At 42.2% G+C, this 25,421-nt stretch overlaps 1 protein-coding gene across 1 annotated transcript in view; it reads right to left on the minus strand.

The window, feature by feature from the left end:
* APOO (apolipoprotein O) overlaps window positions 1-25,421 on the minus strand; it is a 998,307-nt gene that overhangs the window by 585,510 nt on the left and 387,376 nt on the right. Inside the window, exon 5 of the mRNA XM_086934508.1 lies at window positions 9,855-9,950. Coding sequence (XP_086790634.1) covers window positions 9,855-9,950 — 96 coding nt within the window. The remainder of the gene's footprint in view (window positions 1-9,854; window positions 9,951-25,421) is intronic.

The following is a 25,421-nucleotide window of genomic DNA, read 5'->3' on the forward strand; positions in this document are numbered from 1 at the left end:
ACGTCTCTTTTGATGACGTTATGGGCACTGTTGTCTGCAAAAGCACAGACTTCATTTTGCTTAAAGTATCAATTCGTATAGAATAGAGATTCAGACGAGGCCAGATGGGAGTCACTGTGTCTGCAGGCCCACTCGGGAACAATGCCTGCATACAGCATTTGACCATGGATGTTACGCTTACTAGATAACTTTTCCCTGGCACAAGGCCACAACATCTGTGATCCGTTCTAAGAATGTAACTCCCGTTTGCAAGTTGCATAAAGAAGGGCTCTATCTGAGTTGCAGGTGTGACTAGCTGGTGGCATGAAAGGTTGTTAGAATTTCCATCACAAGCTCCGTGTAAATTAATACCCTGACACAAAAGTATACCGCTTAGTGAATGTTTACAATTTTCACCACTAAGAAATACATTTTTGTCGCTGTCACTATAGCAAGAATGTGTGTATGGTAATTTCCATTCGGATTTTACATATCCTTTACCCAATCGTTCATACTGGCCAGTAGGTATGTATTCAAGGCACTTTTTAAATCGGAAAGTTGTTATCGGAATTGTGATAATTCCGTGTATTATCCATTCAATGACAGGACTCTCTGACATTGTCAATGGTAATCTCTCAAGTTTTTCGATGCTCAGGATTGTATAGTCTGCTCCTTTCTGTGCCAAACTGATCTGTTTATCAGTAAGGTTAAAAATGGAAAATAATGACGTTGTGTTGATTAAACGCCAAGGCACATAGCCTGAACGAAGATTTTGCAGCGTCCAGCCTAATTGTATAATAGAACGTAATTGAGATTGGCCATGCTGTAACATTAGCAAGTCTCTATCTATCACATCAAAGGCAGAGGATACAATATTGTCCAACGAATATATTCTGGAAGACAGAGTCATTAACCCATTGTCCACTACAGAAAGTGATTTTTCCAAATTAATACGATCAATTTCTCGTATTTTTTCAGCTGTTTCAATTTGTGTGACTTTCCAAGCCTCGTTGTACGCAGCATAGATACTGGTCGCTATGAAACGCTTTTGACGCTGTTTGCGTGGTCCAAGAATGAAATCGCGCAAATCAGCACCATCTTTTAGTAAAGACAAGTGTTGCTTAATTTCAGCCAGTGTGGATGATGTTAGCCATTCAAGGCAGAGTTTCCCTACACTGTATGTTGTTATTATCCCTGGATGTTGTCTCTGGGAGTATCTCGGGTCTAGTCTGGTCATTTTTAACCCCTGTGTTTTATTCAGGAATCTATCTTGACAGCTGTTTGTGTCAGTAGGCCAGATTAACCACTTTTTCCAATCAGGATGTGTTCTGTTAAAATGTAAAATTTGTGACACGTCTAACTCCATATCTGCAGTTACATTTTCAGGTATTGGCTTTGGAATAGACGGTGTTTTAAGGTCTTTGATCTTAGCTAGGCCAAGACAAGATGTTTGGTGTATTGTGTCATTTAAAAACATCATTTGTTCTGGTATCATGCAGGTTCTGAATAGTGTTTCAAGGCCCTGTACCTGCCAATCTTTTGTACCCCAAATTGTTTTCGTGTCAATGTTATTTTTCCAATAATCAAAACCAAATGTCATCATTTTGTCATAAAATGCTTCTGAATATATCAATTTAGAATTTGTCAGCATTGTTTTCATTCCTGTTTTATCTAACAGTTTGTAATAAAACGTTTCTGTATTACTGGTGTTAAACCCTGAAAAGTATTTGAATTTCTCAAAAAATGCTTTAGAACTGCTTTTAGGTGGTGTAGCACAAGGTTCCCATTGATTATACATAAAAACATTTCTAGGCTGTGCAGATTTATGCAAATAATGATCACCATAGTGTGTGTAGCAAAATAACTGCTCATAACTAGATGAACCTTGTAAATAATCATGTTCTGTGAATCTAGCTGACATTACTAAATCAGACATCATGTCATTAATACTGTTAAAGTCCCAATCATCAGAGAATGTACTAGGTTTTACAAAGTCATTTAAGGAAACCTTCAGTTGATGAGGATACTTCAGGATTTCGACCGGACCATAGATCTCATAGTCTGTTTTCTCCCATACTACCCCACCAGGTATTGGAATTGCTGTGACATTTACTGTTGACAGTTCTCTTTTCTTCACGTGTGATGATCTGTGTGGTTTGAGGACTAGGTTGATGTTCTGACTTGCTGTGTCCATTCAATTGTAATAAACTTTCCTAAAATTAAAACTAAAATTAGGCAGAGTAGGAGTATGAATACCCCTGAAATAATCCAATGCTCAATCAACGGTGAATCCAGATATAATTCTTTGATTTGCTGAAGGAGTCCTGTTGTATTTTCTTTAGAATACTTTTTTGTTTCTCGCATCACTTCGGGGTCGTTTTGATCTTCAGAGAAGTTGTCGAAGTTGATGAAATAACCAGAGGCAGTTCTGTCAATTGTTGGGATTGGATTTTCAATCTGTCTTCCGGTAGCATTTTCTGATGCCACATTAGTGTAGACTGGTGTTGTTTCTTGACGAACCGTCAATCTGTGTCTCAAGAGGCACGAGTTCCATGGCATTATTGCATAGTCCTTCATTGTGCACTGCAGGCTGATCGAATGTGATTAGTCTTTCAGTTTGAACCTCTTGGATTGTTGCATGTTTGGGTATTCTGTTGTTTCTTGGGAGTCCACTGGGCCTACTGTTGATTATAGGCCACATGCTTGTGGTTTTACCAGGTCGATAGAAACAACTCTGTTCTCCTTTTCACCAGCAAGGGGCGGTAGTACAACTGATCTTGTTTCGGTGACTGCCAACACAGGTACTGCTTTTCTGTAAGAAGGCCCAAATTCCTTCTTCACCTCGATCTTTTCTCTGACTAGATCCCCAATCTTTGGAATCCAGACAGGCCTTGCTGGGGCTGTTGCTTGTGGTGCCTCGTCAGTGGTAGTTGGCTGTTGCTTTAACTTTATGTTGCTTAAGGATTTTCTTGTTTCATTCAGTTCCTGTAAAACAGCCAAACGATCTTTGATGTCAAAGTCTGTTGTTTTTTCTTGTACCACTGACATCTGACTATCGAGGTCCTGAATGTTCATTCTAATTCCGAACAATAGTTGGTATGGGCTGAAACCTTTTAGAGAGTTTCTTGGCAAGTTATTAAGACTAGTCTGGACACTTATTAGATGTTTGACCCACCCAGCGCCTGAACCTAATACCTTCGCTGTTATAGATCGCTTTATGTCCCGGTTTTTTCTTTCTACCACACTATTCCCTTCGGGGTGCGACGGACAAGAATACCGCAACCCAATTCCCATGCTGGCCATGGCCTCCTTATAGGCTCGAGAGCTGAAAGCAGGACCCTGTTCAGAATGGAACGTGGTAATTGCGTATGTGCCGATAAAGACTCGCAGATCTTTTATAACCGTTCTAGCGTCAGCCGAGCGCTGGGGCCACATCCATATGAACCTCGTACAGGAATCCACTGCTACCATGATATATCTATAGTTGTCGTCCCTTTGTAGGGGACCACAGTGGTCCAGGTAAACACATGCAAATGGTTTATCCGAGATAAGAAGGGGTGTCTGCGCTGGTCGTTTTACTGTTGATACTTTTATCCTTTGGCATATATCGCATTCTAATACATACTTTTTAGTTTGTATTCCCAAGCGAGGCCACCAATATCTCTGTTTTAATAGTGATATTGTTGCGGAAACGCCAGCGTGTGCAGAGGCAAGCCCTTCGTGTGCCGCTTTGATTAGTCCTAACCTGTGTTCCCTGTTTTGAATTACCCTATCCCCCACTCCAGGGATTCGAGCAAAAGGAACATTATTCGTATCTGTTAAGTACAAGTACTTTTCAGGAAAGCCTTTTGAGAGTGTTTTCTTATCATTTTTTACTGACGTACTGACAGCTTGTAGAATATCGCTGTCTATTTTTGTTTGTGACCGAGTTATCGCAGCTACGGAAGCCGTTTGCACAGCTGCCTTCGCGGCTTCATCAGCCAATGAATTCCCTGCAACGTGAACGCCATCACGTTGATGACTCAGTGTGTGTATCACGTGAGTCTTTTGTAGTTCTTTCTGTAAAAGAACTACCTGTTCCCAAAGCATTTTATGCTTTATTGTGCCACCTTTTGCATCTTTGAAACCATTTTCCACCCAATTCTGCAAGTATTCATTATAAGATTGTACGCAATAAAAAGAATCGCACACTATTAGTGTGGGGAATTCGCGATCGGTATTTTCTAGCGCCATCTTAAATGCTACTAATTCAGCTCGTTGAGCCGAGCAATCTCCTAGAGATTGTGTTTTAGTGACCAGTGGTCTAAATTTTCCTTTGTGCCAGCGACCTTTTACAATCGCGCACGCAGCACTGTAAGCTTGCTTACCCCCAAGTGCGGGTTGTGCTGATCCGTCAGTATATATAATACTTCCGTATTCTTCGAGAGGCAGGATTTCAATTGGCAGAGGACATTCATATTCATATTGTAAAAATTCCTGTGTTTTTAAGTTAGGATCAAATTCGTAAACTACGTCTGTTGCAGCAAGAGAATTAACCCACTGGATCCATCTCGGATGCAAAGCCTTAGCATTAGGAATGCTTGCTTTAGTTACCGCTTCTAAAGCCGGTATAGGTGTTACGATTATTATTCGTTTACCTTGTGCTAGGGGCCTTTCTTTTGCTACAGCAGTCTGAACCGCAGTTAGAATTTTCTCAGTTGAACTGAATTTTATTTCAGCTTTTGTGTACAAATGTGATTTGTAAGCTATTGGCACCTTTTCTCCCTCATTAGAGGTTAGGTACGTGAATCCGCATCTTCCTGGGATGACTCGGATTACAAGATCGCGTGTGTTGTCACGTGTATCTAATTTTGTTTTTGCTAACATGTCTGTTTGCAGTGATCTCAAAATTTCTGTGTGTTTTTGAGTCCAATTGATTTGTTTAAAATCAGGTTTAATTAGTTCGTAAAGAGGTTTAACCCTCTCTGCGTAATTTAGAATGTAAGTTCTTCCGAAATTCAGAAACCCTAGTATGGATTGTAAATTCTTCAGCGTTTTTGGAGCTTGGAGTACAGCGCACTTCTCTAAGAAGTTGTCCGCTAGGCTTTTTCCTTCACTTGATAATTCGTACCCTAAGAATAGCACTGTCAGATGGGCAATTTGAGACTTTTTAAAGTTGAATTTGTAACCCTCTGCTGCGAACCCAAGTATAATGGTGTTCACTCTTTTCAAGTGAGTATCCAAGTCGTCGTCTGGGAGATAAATATCATCTACGTAAGACAATGCTTCATCATCATAGATTTGTAGTAACTCTGTTACTCTAGCTGAGAATAGTCCTGGGCTGTTCTTGAACCCCTGTAGGAGTCGACAGAATTTTTTCTGCGACCCAAATGCAGAGAAAGCGGTCAAATATCTGCTTTCCGGTGCAATGTTTTGACAAAAGAAACCATTAGATATGTCTAATGTCGTTTTATATTTTTTCCTAACTATGTTATTCATTAGGGCTGCACTATGCGAGTTTTGTACTGCAAATGTTTTGCAACATGTATTAAGATGTCTGTAGTCCAAAACTAGACGATATGAATTGTCTGGCTTGGAGACAGGAAACAAAGGATTGTTCATTTGAGAGGTGCATGTTTCAATCACCCCCTGGTACTCAAGTTGATCTAAGATCTCCCTGACTTGTTTTTTAGCTTCTTGCTTTATGGGATACTGCCGTTGGGCAGTTGGTTCACTTTTTAATTGGATTTTGTGAGGAGTTGAGTCCTCATCCCATCCTACATGATTTTTATATAATGCCGGTGCCTGGGCTACTGCCCATTTCCTTGCATAAGTATATTTTTTGTGAATCGGAATGTGATTTGAGAAGGCAGGCATAATCATTTCTTCGCCACGAGGGCACTCCCTGACAAACTCTGGGGGCCAATCTTTTTCAGCTAACAGAATATCATAGCCTTTTGAGAGTTTATCCCAAAATAGACCCTTTATTTTCCTAGTCTTATCACCCTCTATACGCAATGTTATTTCGTATATTTTATGGGGCTCGCTAAGTCTGGTGTCGGCAGTTTCAACCTGAATGTATTCATTCGTGCCCACTGTCTCCAGATGATTCATCAAGATCTTGCGGGCTATACTGATTTCTGCTGCACTGTCCAACATTGTCAATGCCCACTCCCCGTTTTTCAATTGTGTCCTCAGTATTCTCGGCATGGTTGATTTGACTAATACTGGCTACCTTCTTTTTAGGAAATTGTGATTTCTTATTTTGAGCAGGTTCCTTGTCTTTGGACTTGGTGTGCTCTCCTGGGTCTGACCGTCCTCTTCTTTCCGAATTCTGTGGAAAAGATCGAGAGGGACGTGTATCAATACTTTGATATCTATCAGGTTTTTTCAGATTATCCCTATTTCTAAGGTTATATCTTTTCTCAGAGGGCTCCCTCTGGGGAGACTGGTGTTCTCGAGTCGGAGTTCTTTCCCTCCGTCGAGGAGACCTTCCTCTGGACTGGAAAACTTTTTCCTTGGGAGTGGATTGTTTATTTCCATTCCAGCTCTTTTTAGGAGTATTTAAATTATTTTTAATAAATAATTTTTCAGGGTTTTCGAGCAGTTGGGGCTTTACCGGTTTTCCACCCAAGCTGTCTCTACCTAATTCTTCATAGCATTTTTCTATGATTTTTGCAAGCTCAAATGGCTGATCTTTTATATCGGTTTCCTTCAACTTCTGGCGGATCGCCACAGATGCTGCTTCTCCTTTTATATTGGCTAATAATATAGCCGAGACCTGCTTGAAGTCTTTCAGTAATTTCATACCAAGAGTTAAAGCGGGCTCTGGACCGTATTCAGTTTGAATCTGTTTTAGCACTTCTGGTATTACCGCCATAGACGGAACACCATGTGTTTTTGTGTAGATGGAAGCAAAGACTGTACCCCAAGTGTCGCAGTCCTCTATGTGTGGTGCGATTCCCATAGGAAGGCAGATTGTCAAGATTCTGTGTTTCTCAATAGGGGTAGTATCAGGAAATACTGCCTCTATTTGAGTGATTTTCTGTGCTAACCAGAAAGGAATTTGTTCCCGTTTTATGGGTGTTTTACCAAGACATGACTGTATGTTCTGTGGTGTGATTTTATTAGTGTTCCCCTGATGAGGGGTCAGCTGTGGTACATAAACAGCTGGTTGGACTGTTGCAGTCCGCATTACATATTGCAATAATTGCCTATGTATTTTAATTAATGTTTTTAGCTGTACTAACAGCTCTTCTTTAGACATTTTTACAATGTCCGGATGTGGTGTGTAGCCGGCTAGAACCGGCCACGTTGCTCCTGGTCTACCTAGTGGACCGAGCCTGGTTATGTGATCATTGTGTTTTAGGGCGCCATTAAACCAGAGCAGGTGCTCTTGGAATTTAAGTGGAATTTCAATCTCCTCGAAAGGAGCGTACTCTTCCGGAGGTTCCTCTATTTTGTAATAGTGAAACTCTTTTGTTCTAGCGTTTGCCGCTGGAAAGTTTATCCATGAATAGAATACCTCTGTCTGCCGATATTCGTGAGCCTCTATCACGAAAATTACTGTACCACCTTGTGGTGTCAGTCCGTTTTCTATAAGTTTTAAAGTTATAGATTTTCTTAAGTGGACCGGGATGTTAATAGCATCCGGGTCTGTGTGTAGGAGACTCGAGTCCTCCTCTATTAGTAGGGTTGCCAGTCTAACTGCTTCCCTTTCTTCTTCACTGTCTGTCATTTTTTATAAATGCAGGCTTTGCAGAGTTGGTCTCCAAGGAGACAAAGATTAGGTGCACAATATTTTGGAACACTGTATCCTTCAACGTTGAATAAACCAGAGCTTTACATAGGAATCTCTTCCTACTAAGGTCGGGCGGATTTTAACCTTTCACCCACTCCAGACGTCTATTGGAGTATTTACGGGAGAAAGGGGTCTGTGTGAAATATGCACGACTGAGTTACTCTAACGTCTTGCGTTAGTTTATCGCCTTACCAAACGTTTGGGCGCCATGTAGTGTAGTTCCTAGTTTCCCACTAGGCCCTGCGCATTGGAATAACATAAACAGTAGTATCGACGTAGAAGTGCGGATCTTCCAGGCCTCTACTGACTATGCTAAACTTAATTGGGTTTGTTACCAACTAGCTCAGAGGTCACTGGAAACTTTCTTCTCTGCATAGGAAGTGATCAGCTTCCCTGGCACAGACAAGAAGGGATTCAGTTTTCCAACAACCGTGCAACATGACAACTTTGCTCCTCAGATTAAGAGTCAATCTCTAGGGTCGTGTGAAACAATAGACAGGTATTTCACTCAGTCAGGTTAGTGCAGATTACTTTCATAATATGTAGAGAATAGAGAGACGGGCGTTTGTCAATAAAGGGTTAACATTTATTGAACAGTCTTTCTTCTCGTACAAGAGAAATGTATTGCCACAATTGCAAGACTTGTTATTATAAAAAGTACGTACAGTAAGATAAGTATTGCGAAATAATACTGTAAAAGCATTGATATGGTTTCTTAGCCATACAATGGTTTAAAAGTAATAAAACATATATACAGTCATATATACATTAGGCTAAAATACTTAACTGGTGCTACGCCTACCCCAGTGTGCCTGACCTAAGCCTAACACGTGGAAGGGGAGTAAGTAAGTAGCTTTAAGTTAAGTTGGTTTTGCCAAGGTTTGCTTCAAGAATTCTCTTCTAAGGGTTTAGTCAACACCATACCTCTGAATAGAATGATGGAGGTCTGGTATCTCCTTCAGGGGATCTCGGTATTCCAGTCACCCGCGAGGGCAGACTAGAAACGCTGGAGCTGGATTTCTCTGCACGAGAAAGGCAGCGTCTCTCTTCAGCGCGTCGAGGAGGAGGAGGGGGGACAGCGTCCGCGGGCAGCTTGGCATCTGCTGGGCTCTTCGCAGAGGGACGGCTGTTCAGCTCCTAAGCTCACCACACCATCGTTCGCGCTTTAGCAGCGATAATGGTATCAGTAGCTTCACCACCAAAGGGACAGCAGCAGCATCAGCGTACTGCATACAGTATACAACAGCAATGGGACACCAGCTGCAGCAACAGGCTATTGCTTAAGGCAACGTTGGTAGTATTTATACCTGACAGGTGCCTGGTTTGACGCAAGTTTGCTGGACATAAGACGTCAATTAAAGATGTCACTAGGAAGTGATAGCTATCAGTTGCTCATTAGAGTTCCATTACTAATCAAAACACAGCAAGCGGGGATTTCCAGGTTTGCTGAGTTTTTATCTTGTTGAAGAACTCGGAGTGTTAATCTAGGAATATCAGATAGTGACTTCTGCTCTGTCATTGCACTAATTGGTTGCAAAGGAAGTGGCAGAGAACTATTCTGGAATGTGGCTCTGTTCGTGTGAGGCCAGAGATGACTTTCTGAATATCGCACTTTGAATGGTTATGCCAATATAGGGAACAAATGGATTTATAGCCGAATAGGGGCATAAGGTCACAGTATCGATCAGGAACCTAGATAAACACGCAACAACATAAAATCTCGTGAGCTCGACTGAACCTGACTATACAAGTCTTGTAAAGTAGTTGTTTGCAGCACTCAATCAGTAGCGCCAGGCGTATTTTAGACAGCTGAACTGTGTGCTGCATAAACAGCAAATGAATTAATTCATTAATTCATCTCGCCGCCACGTTGTGAATGATCTGAACATCCTATTGGCAGTGAGGAGAAAAGGATGACTAAAGTCACCTAAGAAAACAGACAAACACAAAACACCTCAGCATTCATATTTAATACACCTTTAAGAAAGTTGCTGTGGCTCACACCCTTGTGTAGTTACCCTTCTAACTCCAGTGATACTGAAAGGGCAAAACGAATAAACCAAAGCTAGTCATGTTATTTAAATAGAATTCTTACCTCTGGCAAGAAAAAGCCCAGCAATACCAGCAAAACCAATTACACCAAGACGCGGGTAAAATCCTGGCGGGGCATCCTTCAGCAGTTCATAGGTACCTAAAATAAGTGTGTTTAAAAGAATGTTCATTCAATGCTTGATATACTATTATGACGTATTCATTTTCCTACACAATTTATTCAAGTATTAGGTAGGCAGAAAAAGTCAAGTTACTTATAAAAGCCATTTAAATTATTTTTACATAAACATAAATAAAATACATTGTACAAGAATGAAAATAAAATAAGAAAATACACTCAAAGTGGACTTATTCAGAGCCCAATTAACTTAAACACCAAGTACATGAAGTCATTGCACATCAATTTGCTTAATCTGAATATCATTTAAAGGGAAACAGCCTTTACCACACGGTCGTAACCACGCAGGCCCTTTCCTATGCAGTCATTACCATGTAGGTATTTTTTAAACAACATACTTTTAATACTACTTTAAAACAAGTGGTTTAGGTGTGAGTAAAGGAAGGAAAGGGTGAATTTACGGGTATAGGTGAAGTGAGGGTCATTTTAGCTTTTAGGGATGGGTAAATGTAACTGGAGGTATGGGTGGTTTTATGGTTTATGGATGGGTACAGTTAAACTAAGGTAGGAGTGAATTTAGGGTTCACGAGTGAGTGGAGGTAAAAGGAGGTAAGTGTGGGTTTAAGGGGGTGGGTAGATGTAAAGGAAGGTATGGGTGATTTTAATGTTTATGGATGGGTACAGGTAAATCAAGGTAAGGGTGAATTTAGGGTTCACGAGTGGGTAGAGGTAAAGGAAGGTAAGGGTAATTTTAGGGTATTAGGAGAAGAAGAAGTTAAAGGAGGTTAGGAGAAAGGGTTTCAGGGGGCCACCTCCAAAGAAATTTCAATATGTATGTTTACAAAATGTAGTGCTATTCACTGAGCATCACGACACACAGAGCCAGAAACAATAATAATCTTGGATTACGTGATTCACATACTGGATGACGGAGGCTCGTATTTGTCAATGCTACCAGATGCAAATGTTGCCGCTCAATCTCCACACAAGAAGGCAGAGTGTTGACAGGTTCGGGTGGAGAACCCTCCCCTGATGAGGAGACAGAAGATCCTCCCGAAGAGGCAGTCTGATCAGAGCTTGGGATTCCAAACTCTCTGAGCTCAGTCCGGAGACACAAAGAGGACTTGGGCCCTGTTGGCTCTGATTTTTTTGAGAACTCAGGGCAGGAGTGGTACTGGCGATAAAGTGAGCAGGAGGTATGTGCTCCACTAGAGATGAAGAGTCTCCGACTGAGAGCCGCCTTGGAAACTCCAGCGTGCAAAACTACTGACATGGCTGGTTCTTTGCAGTGGTGGTGAACAGATATAACCAAGGCTCTCCCAACTGCTGAAAGAGACATGCACCACGTCCAGATAGCGAAGCCACTCGTGATCCGCTAGGCATCTTCAGCTGAGTTTGTCCGCCCTGGCATTCAGAGAGCCCACCAGGCGCTGACCACCAGGCATACGCCCTGATGTTCCAGCCATATCCTGAGATGCAGGGCCTCTTGACAAAGAGTCTACGACCCCACCCCACCCTGTTTGTAGCAGTACCACACGGTAGTGGTGGTGATGTTTGTGAACACCTGCACTAGCCTTCCCTTGATGACGGGCAGAAAACCTTTTAATGCCAGCAGAATCGCTAGAGCTCCAGTAAGTTCATGTGGAGTCCAGATTCCGCCGGAGACCAGAGGCCTCATATCTTTATCTCTCCTAGATGGTCATCCAATCCAAGGAGTGACACATCTGTAACCACTGTCAGATCTGGCAAGAGAAGGGTGCAGGTTCGGCTGCTGACCCAATCACAGTTCATTAACCACCACTGCACATCTTTTGCAGCTCCATCCGAGATCTGGACCATGTTGAAGAAATTACCCTGATGCTCCACCCACTGAAACTTCAGGTCCCACTGCAGAGCCCGCATATGCCAGCCGGCATGTGTCACAAGCAGGATGCAGCAGGCCCCTAGGCCAAGAAGCTTCCGAGTCAGTCTCATCAAAATCCAGGATAGAGGCTGAAACATCGATATTATAGTCTTAATATCCTGGACGCGTAGTTCAGCAGGATAGGCCAAAAACTGTACCTGTCTTGAACAGCTCTGATGAAAGTGAGCATCTGAAAAGGGGTCAGGGGTGACTTTGGCACGTTGGTAGTGAACCTCAGCGAGAGCAGGTGTTGCGTTCTAATTTAGGACCCTGATCGATACTGTGACCTTATGCCCCTATTCGGCTATAAATCCATGTATTCCCTATATTGGCATAACCGTGCAAGTGCAATATTCAGAAACTCGTCTCTGGCCTCACACGAACAGAGCCACATTTCAGAATCGCTTTCTCTGCCACTTCCTTTGCAACCAATTAGTGCAATGACATAGCAGAAGTTACTATCTTAGATTCCTAGATTAACACTCCGAGTTCTTCAACAAGATAAAAACTCAGCAACCTGGAAATCCCCGCTTGCTATGTTTTGATTAGTAATAGAACTCTAATGAGCACTGATAGACGATCACTTCCTAGTGACATCTTTATTGACGTCTTATGTCCAAAAACTTACGTCAAACAAGGCACCTTTCAGGTATAAATATTACCAACTTTGCCTTAAGCAAACGCTGCTGTTTTCGCTGAAGCTGCTAGCTGTCTCAATGCCATCGCTGCTGACGAAGCTGCTGTTATGCTGATGATACCATAGCTGCTATCGCTACTGCTATCGCTGCTAACGAGCGAACAATGGTGTGGTGAACTTAGGAGTTGAACAGCCGTCCCCCTGCAAAGAGCCCAGCAGATGCAAGCTGCCCGCGGACGCTGCCCCTCCTCCTCCTCCTCGATGCGCTGAGAGAGACGCTGTCCTTTCTCCTGCAGAGAAATCCAGCTCCGGCGTTTCCGGCCTACCCTTGCGGGTGACTGGGATATCGACCCCCTGAAGGAGATACCAGACCTCCATCATTCTATTCCAGAGGTATGGTGTTGACTAAACCCTTAGAGAGAATTCTTGAAGCAAACCTTGGCAAAACCAACTTAACTTAAAGCTACTTACTTACTCCCCTCCCAAGTATTAGGCTTAGGTCAGGTACACTGGGGTGGGCGTAGTTAGAAGCACCAGTTGAGTATTTTAGCCTAATGTATATATGAATATATATATGTTTTACTCATTTTAAACCATTTTGTATGGCTAAGAAACCATATCAATGCTTTTACAGTATTATTTCGCAATACTCATCTTACTGTACGTACTTTTTATAATAACAAGTCTTGCAATTGTGGCAATTCATTTCTCTTGTACGAGAAGAAAGACTGTTCAATAAATGTTACCTTTTATTGAAAACGCCCGTCTCTCTATTCTCTACATATTGTGAAAGTAAACTGCACAACCACTGACTGAGTAAAATAACGGTCTATTGTTTCACACGACCCTAGAGATTGACTCTTGATCTGAGGAGCAAAGTTGTCATGTTGCACGGTTGTTGGAAAACTGAATCCCTTCTTGGCTGTGCCAGGGAAGCTGATCACTTCCTATTCAGTCAAGAAAGTTTCCAGTGACCTCTGAGCTAGTTGGTAACAACCCCAATTAAGTTTAGCATAGTCAGTGGAGGCCTGGAAGATCCGCACTTCTATGTCGATACTACTGTTTATGTTATTCCAATGCGCAGGGCCTATTGGGAAAATAGGAACTACACTACATGGCGCCCAAACGTTTGGTAAGGCGATAAACTAACGCAAGACGTTAGAGTAACTCAGTCGTGCATTTTTCACACAGACCCCTTTCTCCCGTAAATACTCCAATAGACGTCTGGAGTGGGTGAAAGGTTAAAATCCGCCCGAACTCAGTAGGAAGAGATTCCTATGTAAAGCTCTGGTTTATTCAACGTTGAAGGATACAGTGTTCCAAAATATTGTGCACCTAATCTTTGTCTCCTTGGAGACCTACTCTGCAAACCTTGCATTTATAGAATGCCAGGAGAAAACGGAACCACTGGGGCCGCAGCAGATGCGACTCAGCAGGGTCCCGACTGGACTACTGACCCGGATGCAATAATCATCCCGGTACATTTAGAAAATCTATAACGTTAAAACTTATAGAAAACGGACTGACACCACAAGGTGGTACAGTAATTTTGGTGATAGAGGCACACGAATATCGGCAGACAGAGGTATTCTATTCATGGATAAACTTTCCAGCGGCAAACGCTAGAACAAAAGAGTTTCACTTTTACAAAATAGAGAAACCACCGGATGAATACGCTCCTTTTGAGGAGATTGAAATCCCACTAAAATTCCAAGAGCACCTGCTCTGGTTTAATGGCGCCCTAAAACATAATGATCATATTACCAGGCTCGGTCCACTAGGTAGACCAGGAGCAACGTGGCCGGTTCTAGCCAGCTTCACACCACATCCGGACATTGAAAAAATGTCAAAAGAAGAGCTGTTAGTACAGCTAAAAACATTAATTAAAATATATAGGCAATTAGTCCAATATGTAATGCGGACTGCAACAGTCCAACCAGCTGTTAATATACCACAGCTGACCCCTCATCAGGGGAACACTAATAAAATCACACCACAGAACATACAGTCATGTCTTGGTAAAACACCCGTAAAACGGGAACAAATTCCTTTCTGGTTAGCGCAAAAAATCACTCAAATAGAGGCAGTATTTCCGGATACTACCCCTATCGAGAAACACAGAATCTTGACCATCTGCCTTCCTATGGGAAACGCACCACACGTGGAGGACTGTGAAACTTGGGGTACAGTCTTTGCTTCCATTTACACAAAAACACATGGTGTTCCGTCTATGGCGGTAATACCAGATGTACTAAGACAGATTCAGAATGAATACGGTCCAGAACCTGCTTTAACTCTTGGTATGAAATTACTGAAAGACTTCAAGCAGGTCTCGGCTATATTATTAGCCAATATAAAGGGAGAAGCAGCATCTGTGGCGATCCGCCAGAAGTTGAAGGAAACAGATATAACAGATCAGCCAGTTGAGCTTGCCAGAATCATAGAGAAATGCTATGAAGAATTAGGTAGAGACAGCTTGGGTGGGAAACCAGTAAAGCCCCAACTGCTCGAAAATCCTGAAAAATTATTTATTAAAAATAATTCAAACACTCCTAAAAACAGCTGGGATGGAAATAAACAATCCACTCCCAAGGAAAAAGTTTTCCAGTCCAGAGGAAGGTCTCCTCGACGGAGGGAAAGAACTCTGACTCGAGAACACCAGTCTCCCCAGAGGGAGCCCACTGAGAAAAGATACAACCTTAGAAATAGGGATAATTTGAAAAAACCTGATAGATATCAAAGTATTGATACACGTCCCTCTCGATCTTTTTCGCAGAAATCGGAAAGAAGAGGACGGTCAGACCCAGGAGAGCACACCAAGTCCAAAGACAAGGAACCTGCTCAGAGTAAAAAATCTCAATTTCCAAAAAAGAAGGTAGCCAGTATTAGAGCAATCAACCATGCCGAGAATACTGAGGACACAGTTGAAAAACGGGGAGTGGGCACAGACAATGTTAGACAGTGCAGCAGAAATCACTATAGCCCGCAAGATCTTGATGAGTCATCTGGAGACAGTGGACACGAATGAATACATTCAGGTTTAAACTGCCGACACCAGACTTAGCGAGCCCCATAAAATATACGAAATAACATTGCGTATAGAGGGTGATAGGACTAGGAAAATAAGGGGTCTATTTTGGGATAAACTCTCAAAAGGCTATGATATTATGTTAGCTGAAAAAGATTGGCCCCCAGAGTTTGTCAGGGAGTGCCCTTGCGGCGAAGAAATGATTATGCCTGCCTTCTCGAATCACATTCCGATTCACAAAAAATATACTTATGCAAGGAAATGGGCGGTAGCCCAGGCACCGGCATTATATAAAATTCATGTAGGATGGGATGAGGACTCACCTCCCCACAAAATCCAGTTAACAAGTGAACCAACTGCCCAACGGCAGTATCCCATTAAGCAAGAAGCTAAAAAACAAGTCAGGGAGATCTTAGATCAACTTGAATACCAGGGGGTGATTGAAACATGCACCTCTCAAATGAACAATCCTGTTTCCTGTCTCCAAGCCAGACAATTCATATCGTCTAGTTTTGGACTACAGACACCTTAATGCATGTTGCAAAACATTTGCAGTACAAAACTCGCATAGTGCTGCACTAATGAACAACATAGTTAGGAAAAAATATAAAACGACATTAGACATATCAAATGGTTTCTTTTGTCAAAACATTGCACCAGAAAGCAGGTATTTGACCTCTTTCTCCGTAATGGGGTCTCAGAAAAATTTATGTAGGCTCCCACAGGGGTTCAAGAACAGCCCAGGACTATTCTCAGCTAGAGTAACAGAGTTACTACAAATATATGATGATGAGGCATTATCTTACGTAGATGATATTTATCTCACAGACGACGACTTGGATACTCACTTGAAAAGAGTGAACACCATTATACTTGGGTTCGCAGCAGAGGGTTACAAATTTAACTTTAAAAAGTCTCGAATTGCCCATCTGACAGGATTATTTTTAGGATACGAATTATCAAGTGAAGGAAAAAGCCTAGCGGACAACTTCTTAGAGAAGTGCGCTGTACTCCAAGCTCCAAAAACGCTGAAGAATTTACAATCCATACTAGGTTTTCTGAATTTCGGAAGAACATACATTCTAAATTACGCAGAGAGGGTTAAACCTCTCTACGAACTAATAAAACCTGATTTTAGACAAATCAATTGGACTCAAAAACACACAGAAATTTTGAGATCACTGCAAACAGACATGTTAGCAAAAACAAAATTAGATACACGTGACAACACACGCGATCTTGTAATCCGAGTCATCCCAGGAAGATGCGGATTCACGTGCCTAACCTCTAATGAGGGAGAAAAGGTACCAATAGCTTACAAATCACATTTGTACACAAAAGCTGAAATAAAATTCAGTTCAACTGAGAAAATTCTAACTGCAGTTCAGACTGCTGTAGCGAAAGAAAGGCCCCTAGCACAAGGTAAACGAATAATAATCATTACACCCATACCAGCTTTAGAAGCGGTAACTAAAGCAAGCATTCCTAATGCTAAAGCTTTGCATCCAAGATGGATCCAGTGGGTTAATTCTCTTGCTGCAACAGACGTAGTTTACGAATTTGATCCTAATTTAAAGACACAGGAATTTTTACAATATGAATATGAGTGTCCTCTGCCAATTGAAATCCTGCCTTTCGAAGAATACGGAAGTATTATATATACTGACGGATCAGCACAACCCGCAGTTGGGGGTAAACAAGCTTACAGTGCTGCGTGCGCGATTGTCAAAGGTCGTTGGCACAAAGGAAAATTTAGACCTATGGTAACTAAAACACAATCTCTAGGAGATTGCTCAGATCAACGAGCTGAATTGGTAGCATTTAAGATGACGCTAGAAAATACCGATCGCGAATTCCCCACACTAATAGTGTGCGTTTCTTATTATTGCGTACAATCTTATAATGAATACTTGCAGAATTGGGTGGAAAATGGTTTCAAAGATGCAAAAGGTGGCACAATAAAGCATAAAATGCTTTGGGAACAGGTAGTTCTTCTACAGAAAGAACTACAAAAGACTCACGTGATACACACTCTGAGTCATCAACGTGATGGCGTTCACATTGTAGGGAATTCATTGGCTGATGAAGCCGCGAAGGCAGCTGTGCAAACGGCTTCCATAGCTGCGATAACTCGGTCACAAACAAAAATAGACAGCGACATTCTACAAGCTGTCAGTGCGTCAGTAAAAGATGATAAGAAAACACTCCCAAAAGGCTTTCCAGAAAAGTACTTCTATTCAACAGATACGAATAATGTTCCTTTTGCTCGAATCCCTGGAGTGGGGGATAGAGTAATTCCAAACATGGAACACAGGTTAGGACTAATCAAAGCGGCACACGAAGGGCTTGCTTCTGCACACGCTGGCGTTTCCGCAACAGTATCACTATTAAAACAGAGATATTGGTGGCCTCGCATGAGAATACAAACTAAAAAGTATGTATTAGAATGCGAAATATGCCAAAGGATAAAAGTATAAACAGTAAAACGACTAGCGCAGACACCCCTTCTCATCTCGGATAAACCATTTGCATATGTTTACCTGGACCACTGTGGTCCCCTGCAAAGGGACGGCAACTATAGATATATCATGGTAGCAGTGGATTTCTGTACGAGGTTCATATGGATGTGGCCCCAGCGCTCGGCTGACGCCAGAACGGTTATAAAAGATCTGCGAGTCTTTATCGGCACATACGCAATTGCCATGTTCCATTCTGACTAGGGTCCTGCTTTTAGCTCTCGAGCTTATAAGAAGGCCATGGCCAGCATGGGAATTGGGTTGCAGTATTCTTGTCCGTCACACCCCGAAGGGAATAGTGTGGTTGAAAGGAAAAACCGGGACATAAAGCGATCTATAACAGCGAAGGTATTAGGTTCAGGCGCTGGGTGGGTCAAACATCTAATAAGTGTCCAAACCAGTCTTAATAATTTGCCAAGAAATTCTCTAAAAGGTTTCAGCCCATACGAACTATTGTTCGGAATTAGAATGAGAGTTCAGGACTTAGATAGTCAAGTATCAGTGGTACAAGATAAAAAAACAGACTTTGACATCAAAGATCGTTTGGCTGTTTTACGGGACTTGAATGAAACAAGAAAATCCTTAAGCAACATAAAGTTAAAGCAACAGCCAGATACCACTGACGAGGCACCACAAGCAACAGCCCCAGCAAGGCCTGTCTGGATTCCAAAGATTGGGGATCTAGTCAGAGAAAAAATAGCGGTGAAGAAGGAATTTGGGCCTTCTTACAGAAAAGCAGTACTTGTCTTGGCAGTCCCCGGAACAAGATCAGTAGTACTATCGCCCCTTGCTGGTAAAAAGGAGAACAGAGTTGTATCTATCGACCTGGTAAAACCACAAGCATGTGGCCTATAATCAACAGTAGGCCCAGTGGACTCCCAAGAAACAACAGAATACCCAAACTTGCAACAATCCAAGAGGTTCAAACTGAAAGACTAATCACATTCGATCAGCCTGCAGTGCACAGAGAAGGACTATGCAATAATGCCATGGAACTCGTGCCTCTTGAGACACAGATTGAAACAGTTCGTCAAGAAACACCAGTCTACAATAATGTGGCATCAGAAAGTGCTACCGAAAGACAGATTGAAGGAACAATCCCAACAATTGACAGAACTGCCTCTGGTTATTTCATCGACTTCGACAACTTTTCCGAGTATCAAAGTAACCCCGAAGTGATGCCAGAAACAAAAAAGACTTTTAAAGAAAAAGCAACGGAATTCTTTCATCAACTGAAGGAAATCTACCTTATTTCCCCATGGTTAGAGTTCTGGTTCGGTCTAGGTGTATTTTTCCTCCTGCTTTGGATCATCATGGTACTGTTTGGGAAAATTCATTGAGGGAAAATATAGTACAATGGACACAGCAAGTCAGAACATCAACCTAGTCCTCAAACCACACAGATCATCCCACGTGAAGAAAAGAGAACTGTCAACAGTAAATGTCACAGCCATTCCAATACCCGGTGGGGTAGTATGGGAGAAAACTGACTATGAGATCTATGGTCCGGTCGAGATCCTGAAGTATCCTCATCAACTGAAGGTTTCCTTAAGTGACTTTGTAAAACCTAGTACATTCTCTGTTGATTGGGACTTTAACAGTATTAATGACATGATGTCTGATTTAGTAATGTCAGCTAGATTCACAGAACATGATTATTTACAAGGTTCGTCTAGTTATGAACAGTTGTTCTGTTATACACATTATGGCGATCATTATTTGCATAAATCTGCACAGCCTAGAAATGTTTTTAAGTATAATCAATGGGAACATTGTGCTACACCACCCAAAAGCAGTTCTAAAACATTCTTTGACAAATTCAAGTACTTCTCAGGGTTTAACACCAGTGATGCAGAAACGTTTTATTACAAACTGTTAGATAAAAACAATGCTGACAAACACTAAATTAATATATTCAGAAGCATTTTATGAAAAAATGATGACATTTGGTTTTGATTATTGGAAAAATAACATTGAAACAAAAACCATTTGGGGTACGGAAGATTGGCAGGTACAAGGCCTAGAAGCATTATTCAGAACCTGCATGATACCAGAACAAATGATGTTTTTAAATGACACAATTCACCAAACATCCTGTCTTGGCCTAGCTAAGATCAAAGACCTAAACAAACCGTCTATTCCGAAGCCAATACATGATAATGCAACAACAGATATTGAGATAGACGTAACTAGAATTTTACATTTTAACAGAACACATCCTGTTTGGAAAAAGTAGTTAATCTGGCCTACTGACACAAACAACTGTCAAGATAGATTCCTGAATAAAACACAGGGGTTAAAAATGACCAGACAAGACCCTAGATACTCCCAGAGACAACATCCAGGGATAGTAACAACATACAGTGTAGGGAAACTCTGCCTAGAATGGCTAGGATCATCCACACTGGCTGAAATTAAGCAACACTTATCTTTACTTAAAGATGGTGCTGATTTGCGCGATTTTATTATGGGACCACGCAAACAGCGTCAAAAGCGTTTCATAGCGGCCAGCATCTATGCTGCATACAACGAGGCTTGGAAAGTCACACAAATTGAAACAGCAGAAAAAATACGAGAAATTGATCGTATTAATTTGGAAAAATCACTTCCTGTAGTGGACAATGGGTTAATGACTCTGTCCTCCAGAATATATTCGTTGGACAATATTGTATCCTCTGCCTTTGATATAATAGACAGAGACTTGCTAATGTTACAGCATGGCCAGTCACAATTACGTTCTATTGTACAATTAGGCTGGACGCTGCAAAATCTTCGTTCAGGCTATGTGCCTTGGCGTTCAATCAACACAACGTCATTAATTTCCATTTTTAACCTTACTGATAAACAAATCAGCTTGGCACAGAAAGGAGCAGACTATACAATCCTGAGCATCGAAAAACTTGAGAGATTACCATTGACAATGTCAGAAAGTCCTGTCATTGAATGGATAATACACGGAATTATCACTATTCCGATAACAACTTTCCGATTTAAAAAGTGCCTTGAATACATACCTACTGTCCAGTATGAGCGATTGGGTAAAGGATATGTAAAATCAGGATGGAAATTACCATACACACATTCATGCTATAGTGACAGCGACAAAAATGTATTTCTTAGTGGTGAAAACTGTAAACATTCACTAAGCGGTATACTTTTGTGCCAGGGTATTAATTTACACTGCGCCTGTGAAGGTAATTCTAACAACCTTTCATGCCACCAGCTCGTCACACCTGCAACGCAGATAGAGCCCTTCTTTATGCAACTCGCGAGTGGGAGTTACATTCTAAGAACGGATCACAGATGTTGTGGCCTTGTTCAGGGGAAAAGTTATCTCGTAAGCGTAACTTCCATGGTCAAATGCTGTATGCAAGCATTGTTCCCGAGCGGGCCTGGAGACATAGAGACTCCCATCTGGCCTCGTCTGCATTTCTCTTCTATACGAATTGATACTTTAAGCAAAATGAAGTCTGTGCTTTTGCAGACAACAGTGCCCATCATGTCATCAAAAGAGACGTATGATCTCCTAGTTGCAAGGACAGCTACGGAGGTTCATGACCTTTTATCAACAAATTGCCCCGTGCATTTCGTAGAAATGTTGAGCCAACTCCTTAACATGTCTAGTGCCACAGGCATCCCAGGCATATTTAAGACGATTTTTACAGGACTGCTAACACCATTTCAAGCAATTCTGGGAATCATTCCAAATTTTGTCCACTCTGTTTTTGGCGGCATACCCCTATTTTTGGGACTTGTAGCAGGGATTTTATTTTTGACCCTCCTGCTTCGTTATGGCAAGCCACAGCTCAGACATGACTCCTATGGGAATGGAAGAAACAATCCTAGCAGTACGCTACCGGGACAGAATAACTAGAGTCCTTGGATTGGCCAGGCTGAGAGATCTAAACATGACCTGGTTCCTTTCATTCAGACCGATATGGCAAAATTGCATCTTACCTGTACTACGATGTATGCTATGCGGAGATGAGTGCGTGTTGGACATCTGTCTTTCACTTCCATCAGCAGTACCAATGGATATCGATACTTTGCTAAGTCCGATAACGGCTCACGCATTGTGTTGTCCCCAGCGGCTACCAATCCTGATGACGGCATTCGTTGAGACTCCTGTGCTACGACTAGGTGGTAACAGTGGAGCGAGTGACAAAAGCAACATCACCCTGGTACGACCTTCTGTGAGCATTGCTGATCCCGACTTTGATGACAGCAATCATTCTCACACCTGCCAAGTTACAGCACTATCGAATTTGGTCGAACTGTCACCTGATTTTGTAGACCAATTCTTTGAGAGCCTGTCTGATATGATGTTCTCACCCGAACAGAAACAATAACTTTAGAGAAGCATTCCGACACACAGCGTTCCCATGAACTCTGAATTCGGCCTTCAGTTTTGAACAACAAAAACTGCTAAAAGCGTTGGAACTCTATTTTCCCCGTTCAGCAAGAATTCTTTTGAATTGAACACTTTTTAATATTCACCTTTTTTCTGGCACGAAAAATTCTTTGCTTAAAGTAGAACTATTCATAGAGAACAGGAGCTTCTACTTCTATTTCTAAATACATCTAGAGACAAAATATCTTTACACCAGCCTCTAGCACATTTTACTGCAATGCATTTATATGTGATGAAATTATCTCGCCCTTCTTCTGTATTCAGAGATATTTCATGTGTAATTCATTTTGCATAATCGTTCATTGATTTCATATGCTATAATTTTTGAATGATTTCTATGCTTCAAAAACGTACAGTACCTATATTTCACGTATTACAAATACGCCTATTTCAAATGCATATATGTATTTTGGGGTGGGCAATATTACACATGCATCTTATTGCTCTAGTTTTAGTAATTTGATGGACATGAATTCGTGGAGTGGGTGTCGCATTCTAATCTAGGACCCTGATCGATACTGTGACCTTATGCCCCTATTCGGCTATAAATCCATTTATTCCCTATATTGGCATAACCGTTCAAGTGCAATATTCAGAAACTCGTCTCTGGCCTCACACGAACAGAGCCACATTTCAGAATCGCTTTCTCTGCCACTTCCTTTGCAACCAATTAGTGCAATGACATAGCAGAAGTTACTATCTAAGATTCCTAGATTAACACTCAGAGTTCTTCAACAAGATAAAAACTCAGCAACCTGGAAATCCCTGCTTGCTATGTTTTGATTAGTAATAGAACTCTAATGAGCACTGATAGACGATCACTTCCTAGTGACATCTTTATTGACATCTTATGTCCAAAAACTTACGTCAAACAAGGCACCTTTCAGGTATAAATATTACCAACGATGCCTTAAGCAAACGCTGCTGTTTTCGCTGAAGCTGCTAGCTGCCTCAATGCCATCGCTGCTGACGAAGCTGCTGTTATGCTGATGATACCATAGCTGCTATCGCTACTGCTATCGCTGCTAACGAGCGAAACATGGTGTGGTGAACTTAGGAGCTGAACAGCCGTCCCCCTGCAAAGAGCCCAGCAGATGCAAGCTGCCCGCGGACGCTGCCCCTCCTCCTCCTCCTCGACGCGCTGAGAGAGACGCTGTCCTTTCTCCTGCAGAGAAATCCAGCTCCGGCGTTTCCGGCCTACCCTTGCGGGTGACTGGGATATCGACCCCCTGAAGGAGATACCAGACCTCCATCATTCTATTCCAGAGGTATGGTGTTGACTAAACCCTTAGAGAGAATTCTTGAAGCAAACCTTGGCAAAACCAACTTAACTTAAAGCTACTTACTTACTCCCCTCCCAAGTATTAGGCTTAGGTCAGGTACACTGGGGTAGGCGTAGTTAGAAGCACCAGTTGAGTATTTTAGCCTAATGTATATATGAATGTATATACGTTTTATTCATTTTAAACCATTGTATGGCTAAGAAACCATATCAATGCTTTTACAGTATTATTTCGCAATACTCATCTTACTGTACGTACTTTTTATAATAACAAGTCTTGCAATTGTGGCAATTCATTTCTCTTGTACGAGAAGGAAGACTGTTCAATAAATGTTACCTTTTATTGAAAACGCCCGTCTCTCTATTCTCTACATATTGTGAAAGTAAACTGCACAACCACTGACTGAGTAAAATAACTGTCTATTGTTTCACACGACCCTAGAGATTGACTCTTGATCTGAGGAGCAAAGTTGTCATGTTGCACGGTTGTTGGAAAACTGAATCCCTTCTTGGCTGTGCCAGGGAAGCTGATCACTTCCTATTCAGTCAAGAAAGTTTCCAGTGACCTCTGAGCTAGTTGGTAACAACCCCAATTAAGTTTAGCATAGTCAGTGGAGGCCTGGAAGATCCGCACTTCTACGTCGATACTACTGTTTATGTTATTCCAATGTGCAGGGCCTATTGGGAAAATAGGAACTACACTACACAGGAGGTTGACCGTAGTCTGGAGGTGTAAAAAGCCAGCCTGAGGCGAGCCTGCATTTAACATTAAATCATTAAGCTAGGGGAAAACTGGCACCCCTGACATCCGCAGATGAGCTGCAACCATCACCTTGGTAAACACCCAAGGGGTACTGGTAAGGCCAAAAGAGAGTACGGCAAACTGAAAGTGCTTGTGGCCCACCGTAAAGGGTAGGAATCTGGAAGTATGCACCCTGAAAACCCAACATTACTATCAAGTCTCCCGGGTCCAGGGCTGATAAGACATGAGCGAGCGTGTGTAAGCATTTTGAATTTCTCCTTTTTCAGGAAGAAATTGAGGGTGCAGATAGGACAAAGGCCTCCGGCCTTTTTGGGAAACAGAAAATAGTGGGATTAACAACCACAACCTACTTCTGGTATAAGCACCATCTCTATAGCTCCCTTGGCCAAGAGAACAGCTACTTCCTGGCGGAGCAAGGAGAGATGGTCCTCTGTCAGCCTGTCGCAAGGGAGTGGCATGGGTGGAATAGAAGTCATGAAGGGGAGGACAATCTGAAGAACCCAACAATCTGATGTTACTGATCTCCAGTAGGGAAGGTGATGACTTATCCTGCCTCCCACTGGGTGCTCATGATGGTAGGAGGGCAAACATAAGGGATTCGGAGGCTGCGGCTGTTGGAGGGAGAGGGGGTGGACAGACCTCATCTCTGGTTGCCTGAATCATGGGGTCTGTGGGTACTGCATCCTCGGCCACGCAGAGACTGAGAAGCTTGTGCGCTGTTGCGGCTGGGTAGGTAAAGACGTGGCTGGAAGGGCCACGAAAGGAGCAAAAGGCAGACTGGGGTTTTCCAGGGGTCATCGAAAGGGCCAAAGAACTGGCCATACCTCTGCTAACCTTGAAGTGCTCCAGTGTGGAGTCCGCATGGTCTTCGAAGAGTTGAGAGCCATAAAAGAGCATGCCCATAAGCGTTGCTTGGACATCCTACAAAAGCCGTGATCCTCAACCAGACGTG

The sequence above is a fragment of the Lissotriton vulgaris genome, chromosome 8, assembly GCF_964263255.1.
Source record: "Lissotriton vulgaris chromosome 8, aLisVul1.2, whole genome shotgun sequence".
Classification (NCBI taxonomy): Eukaryota; Metazoa; Chordata; class Amphibia; order Caudata; family Salamandridae; genus Lissotriton; species Lissotriton vulgaris.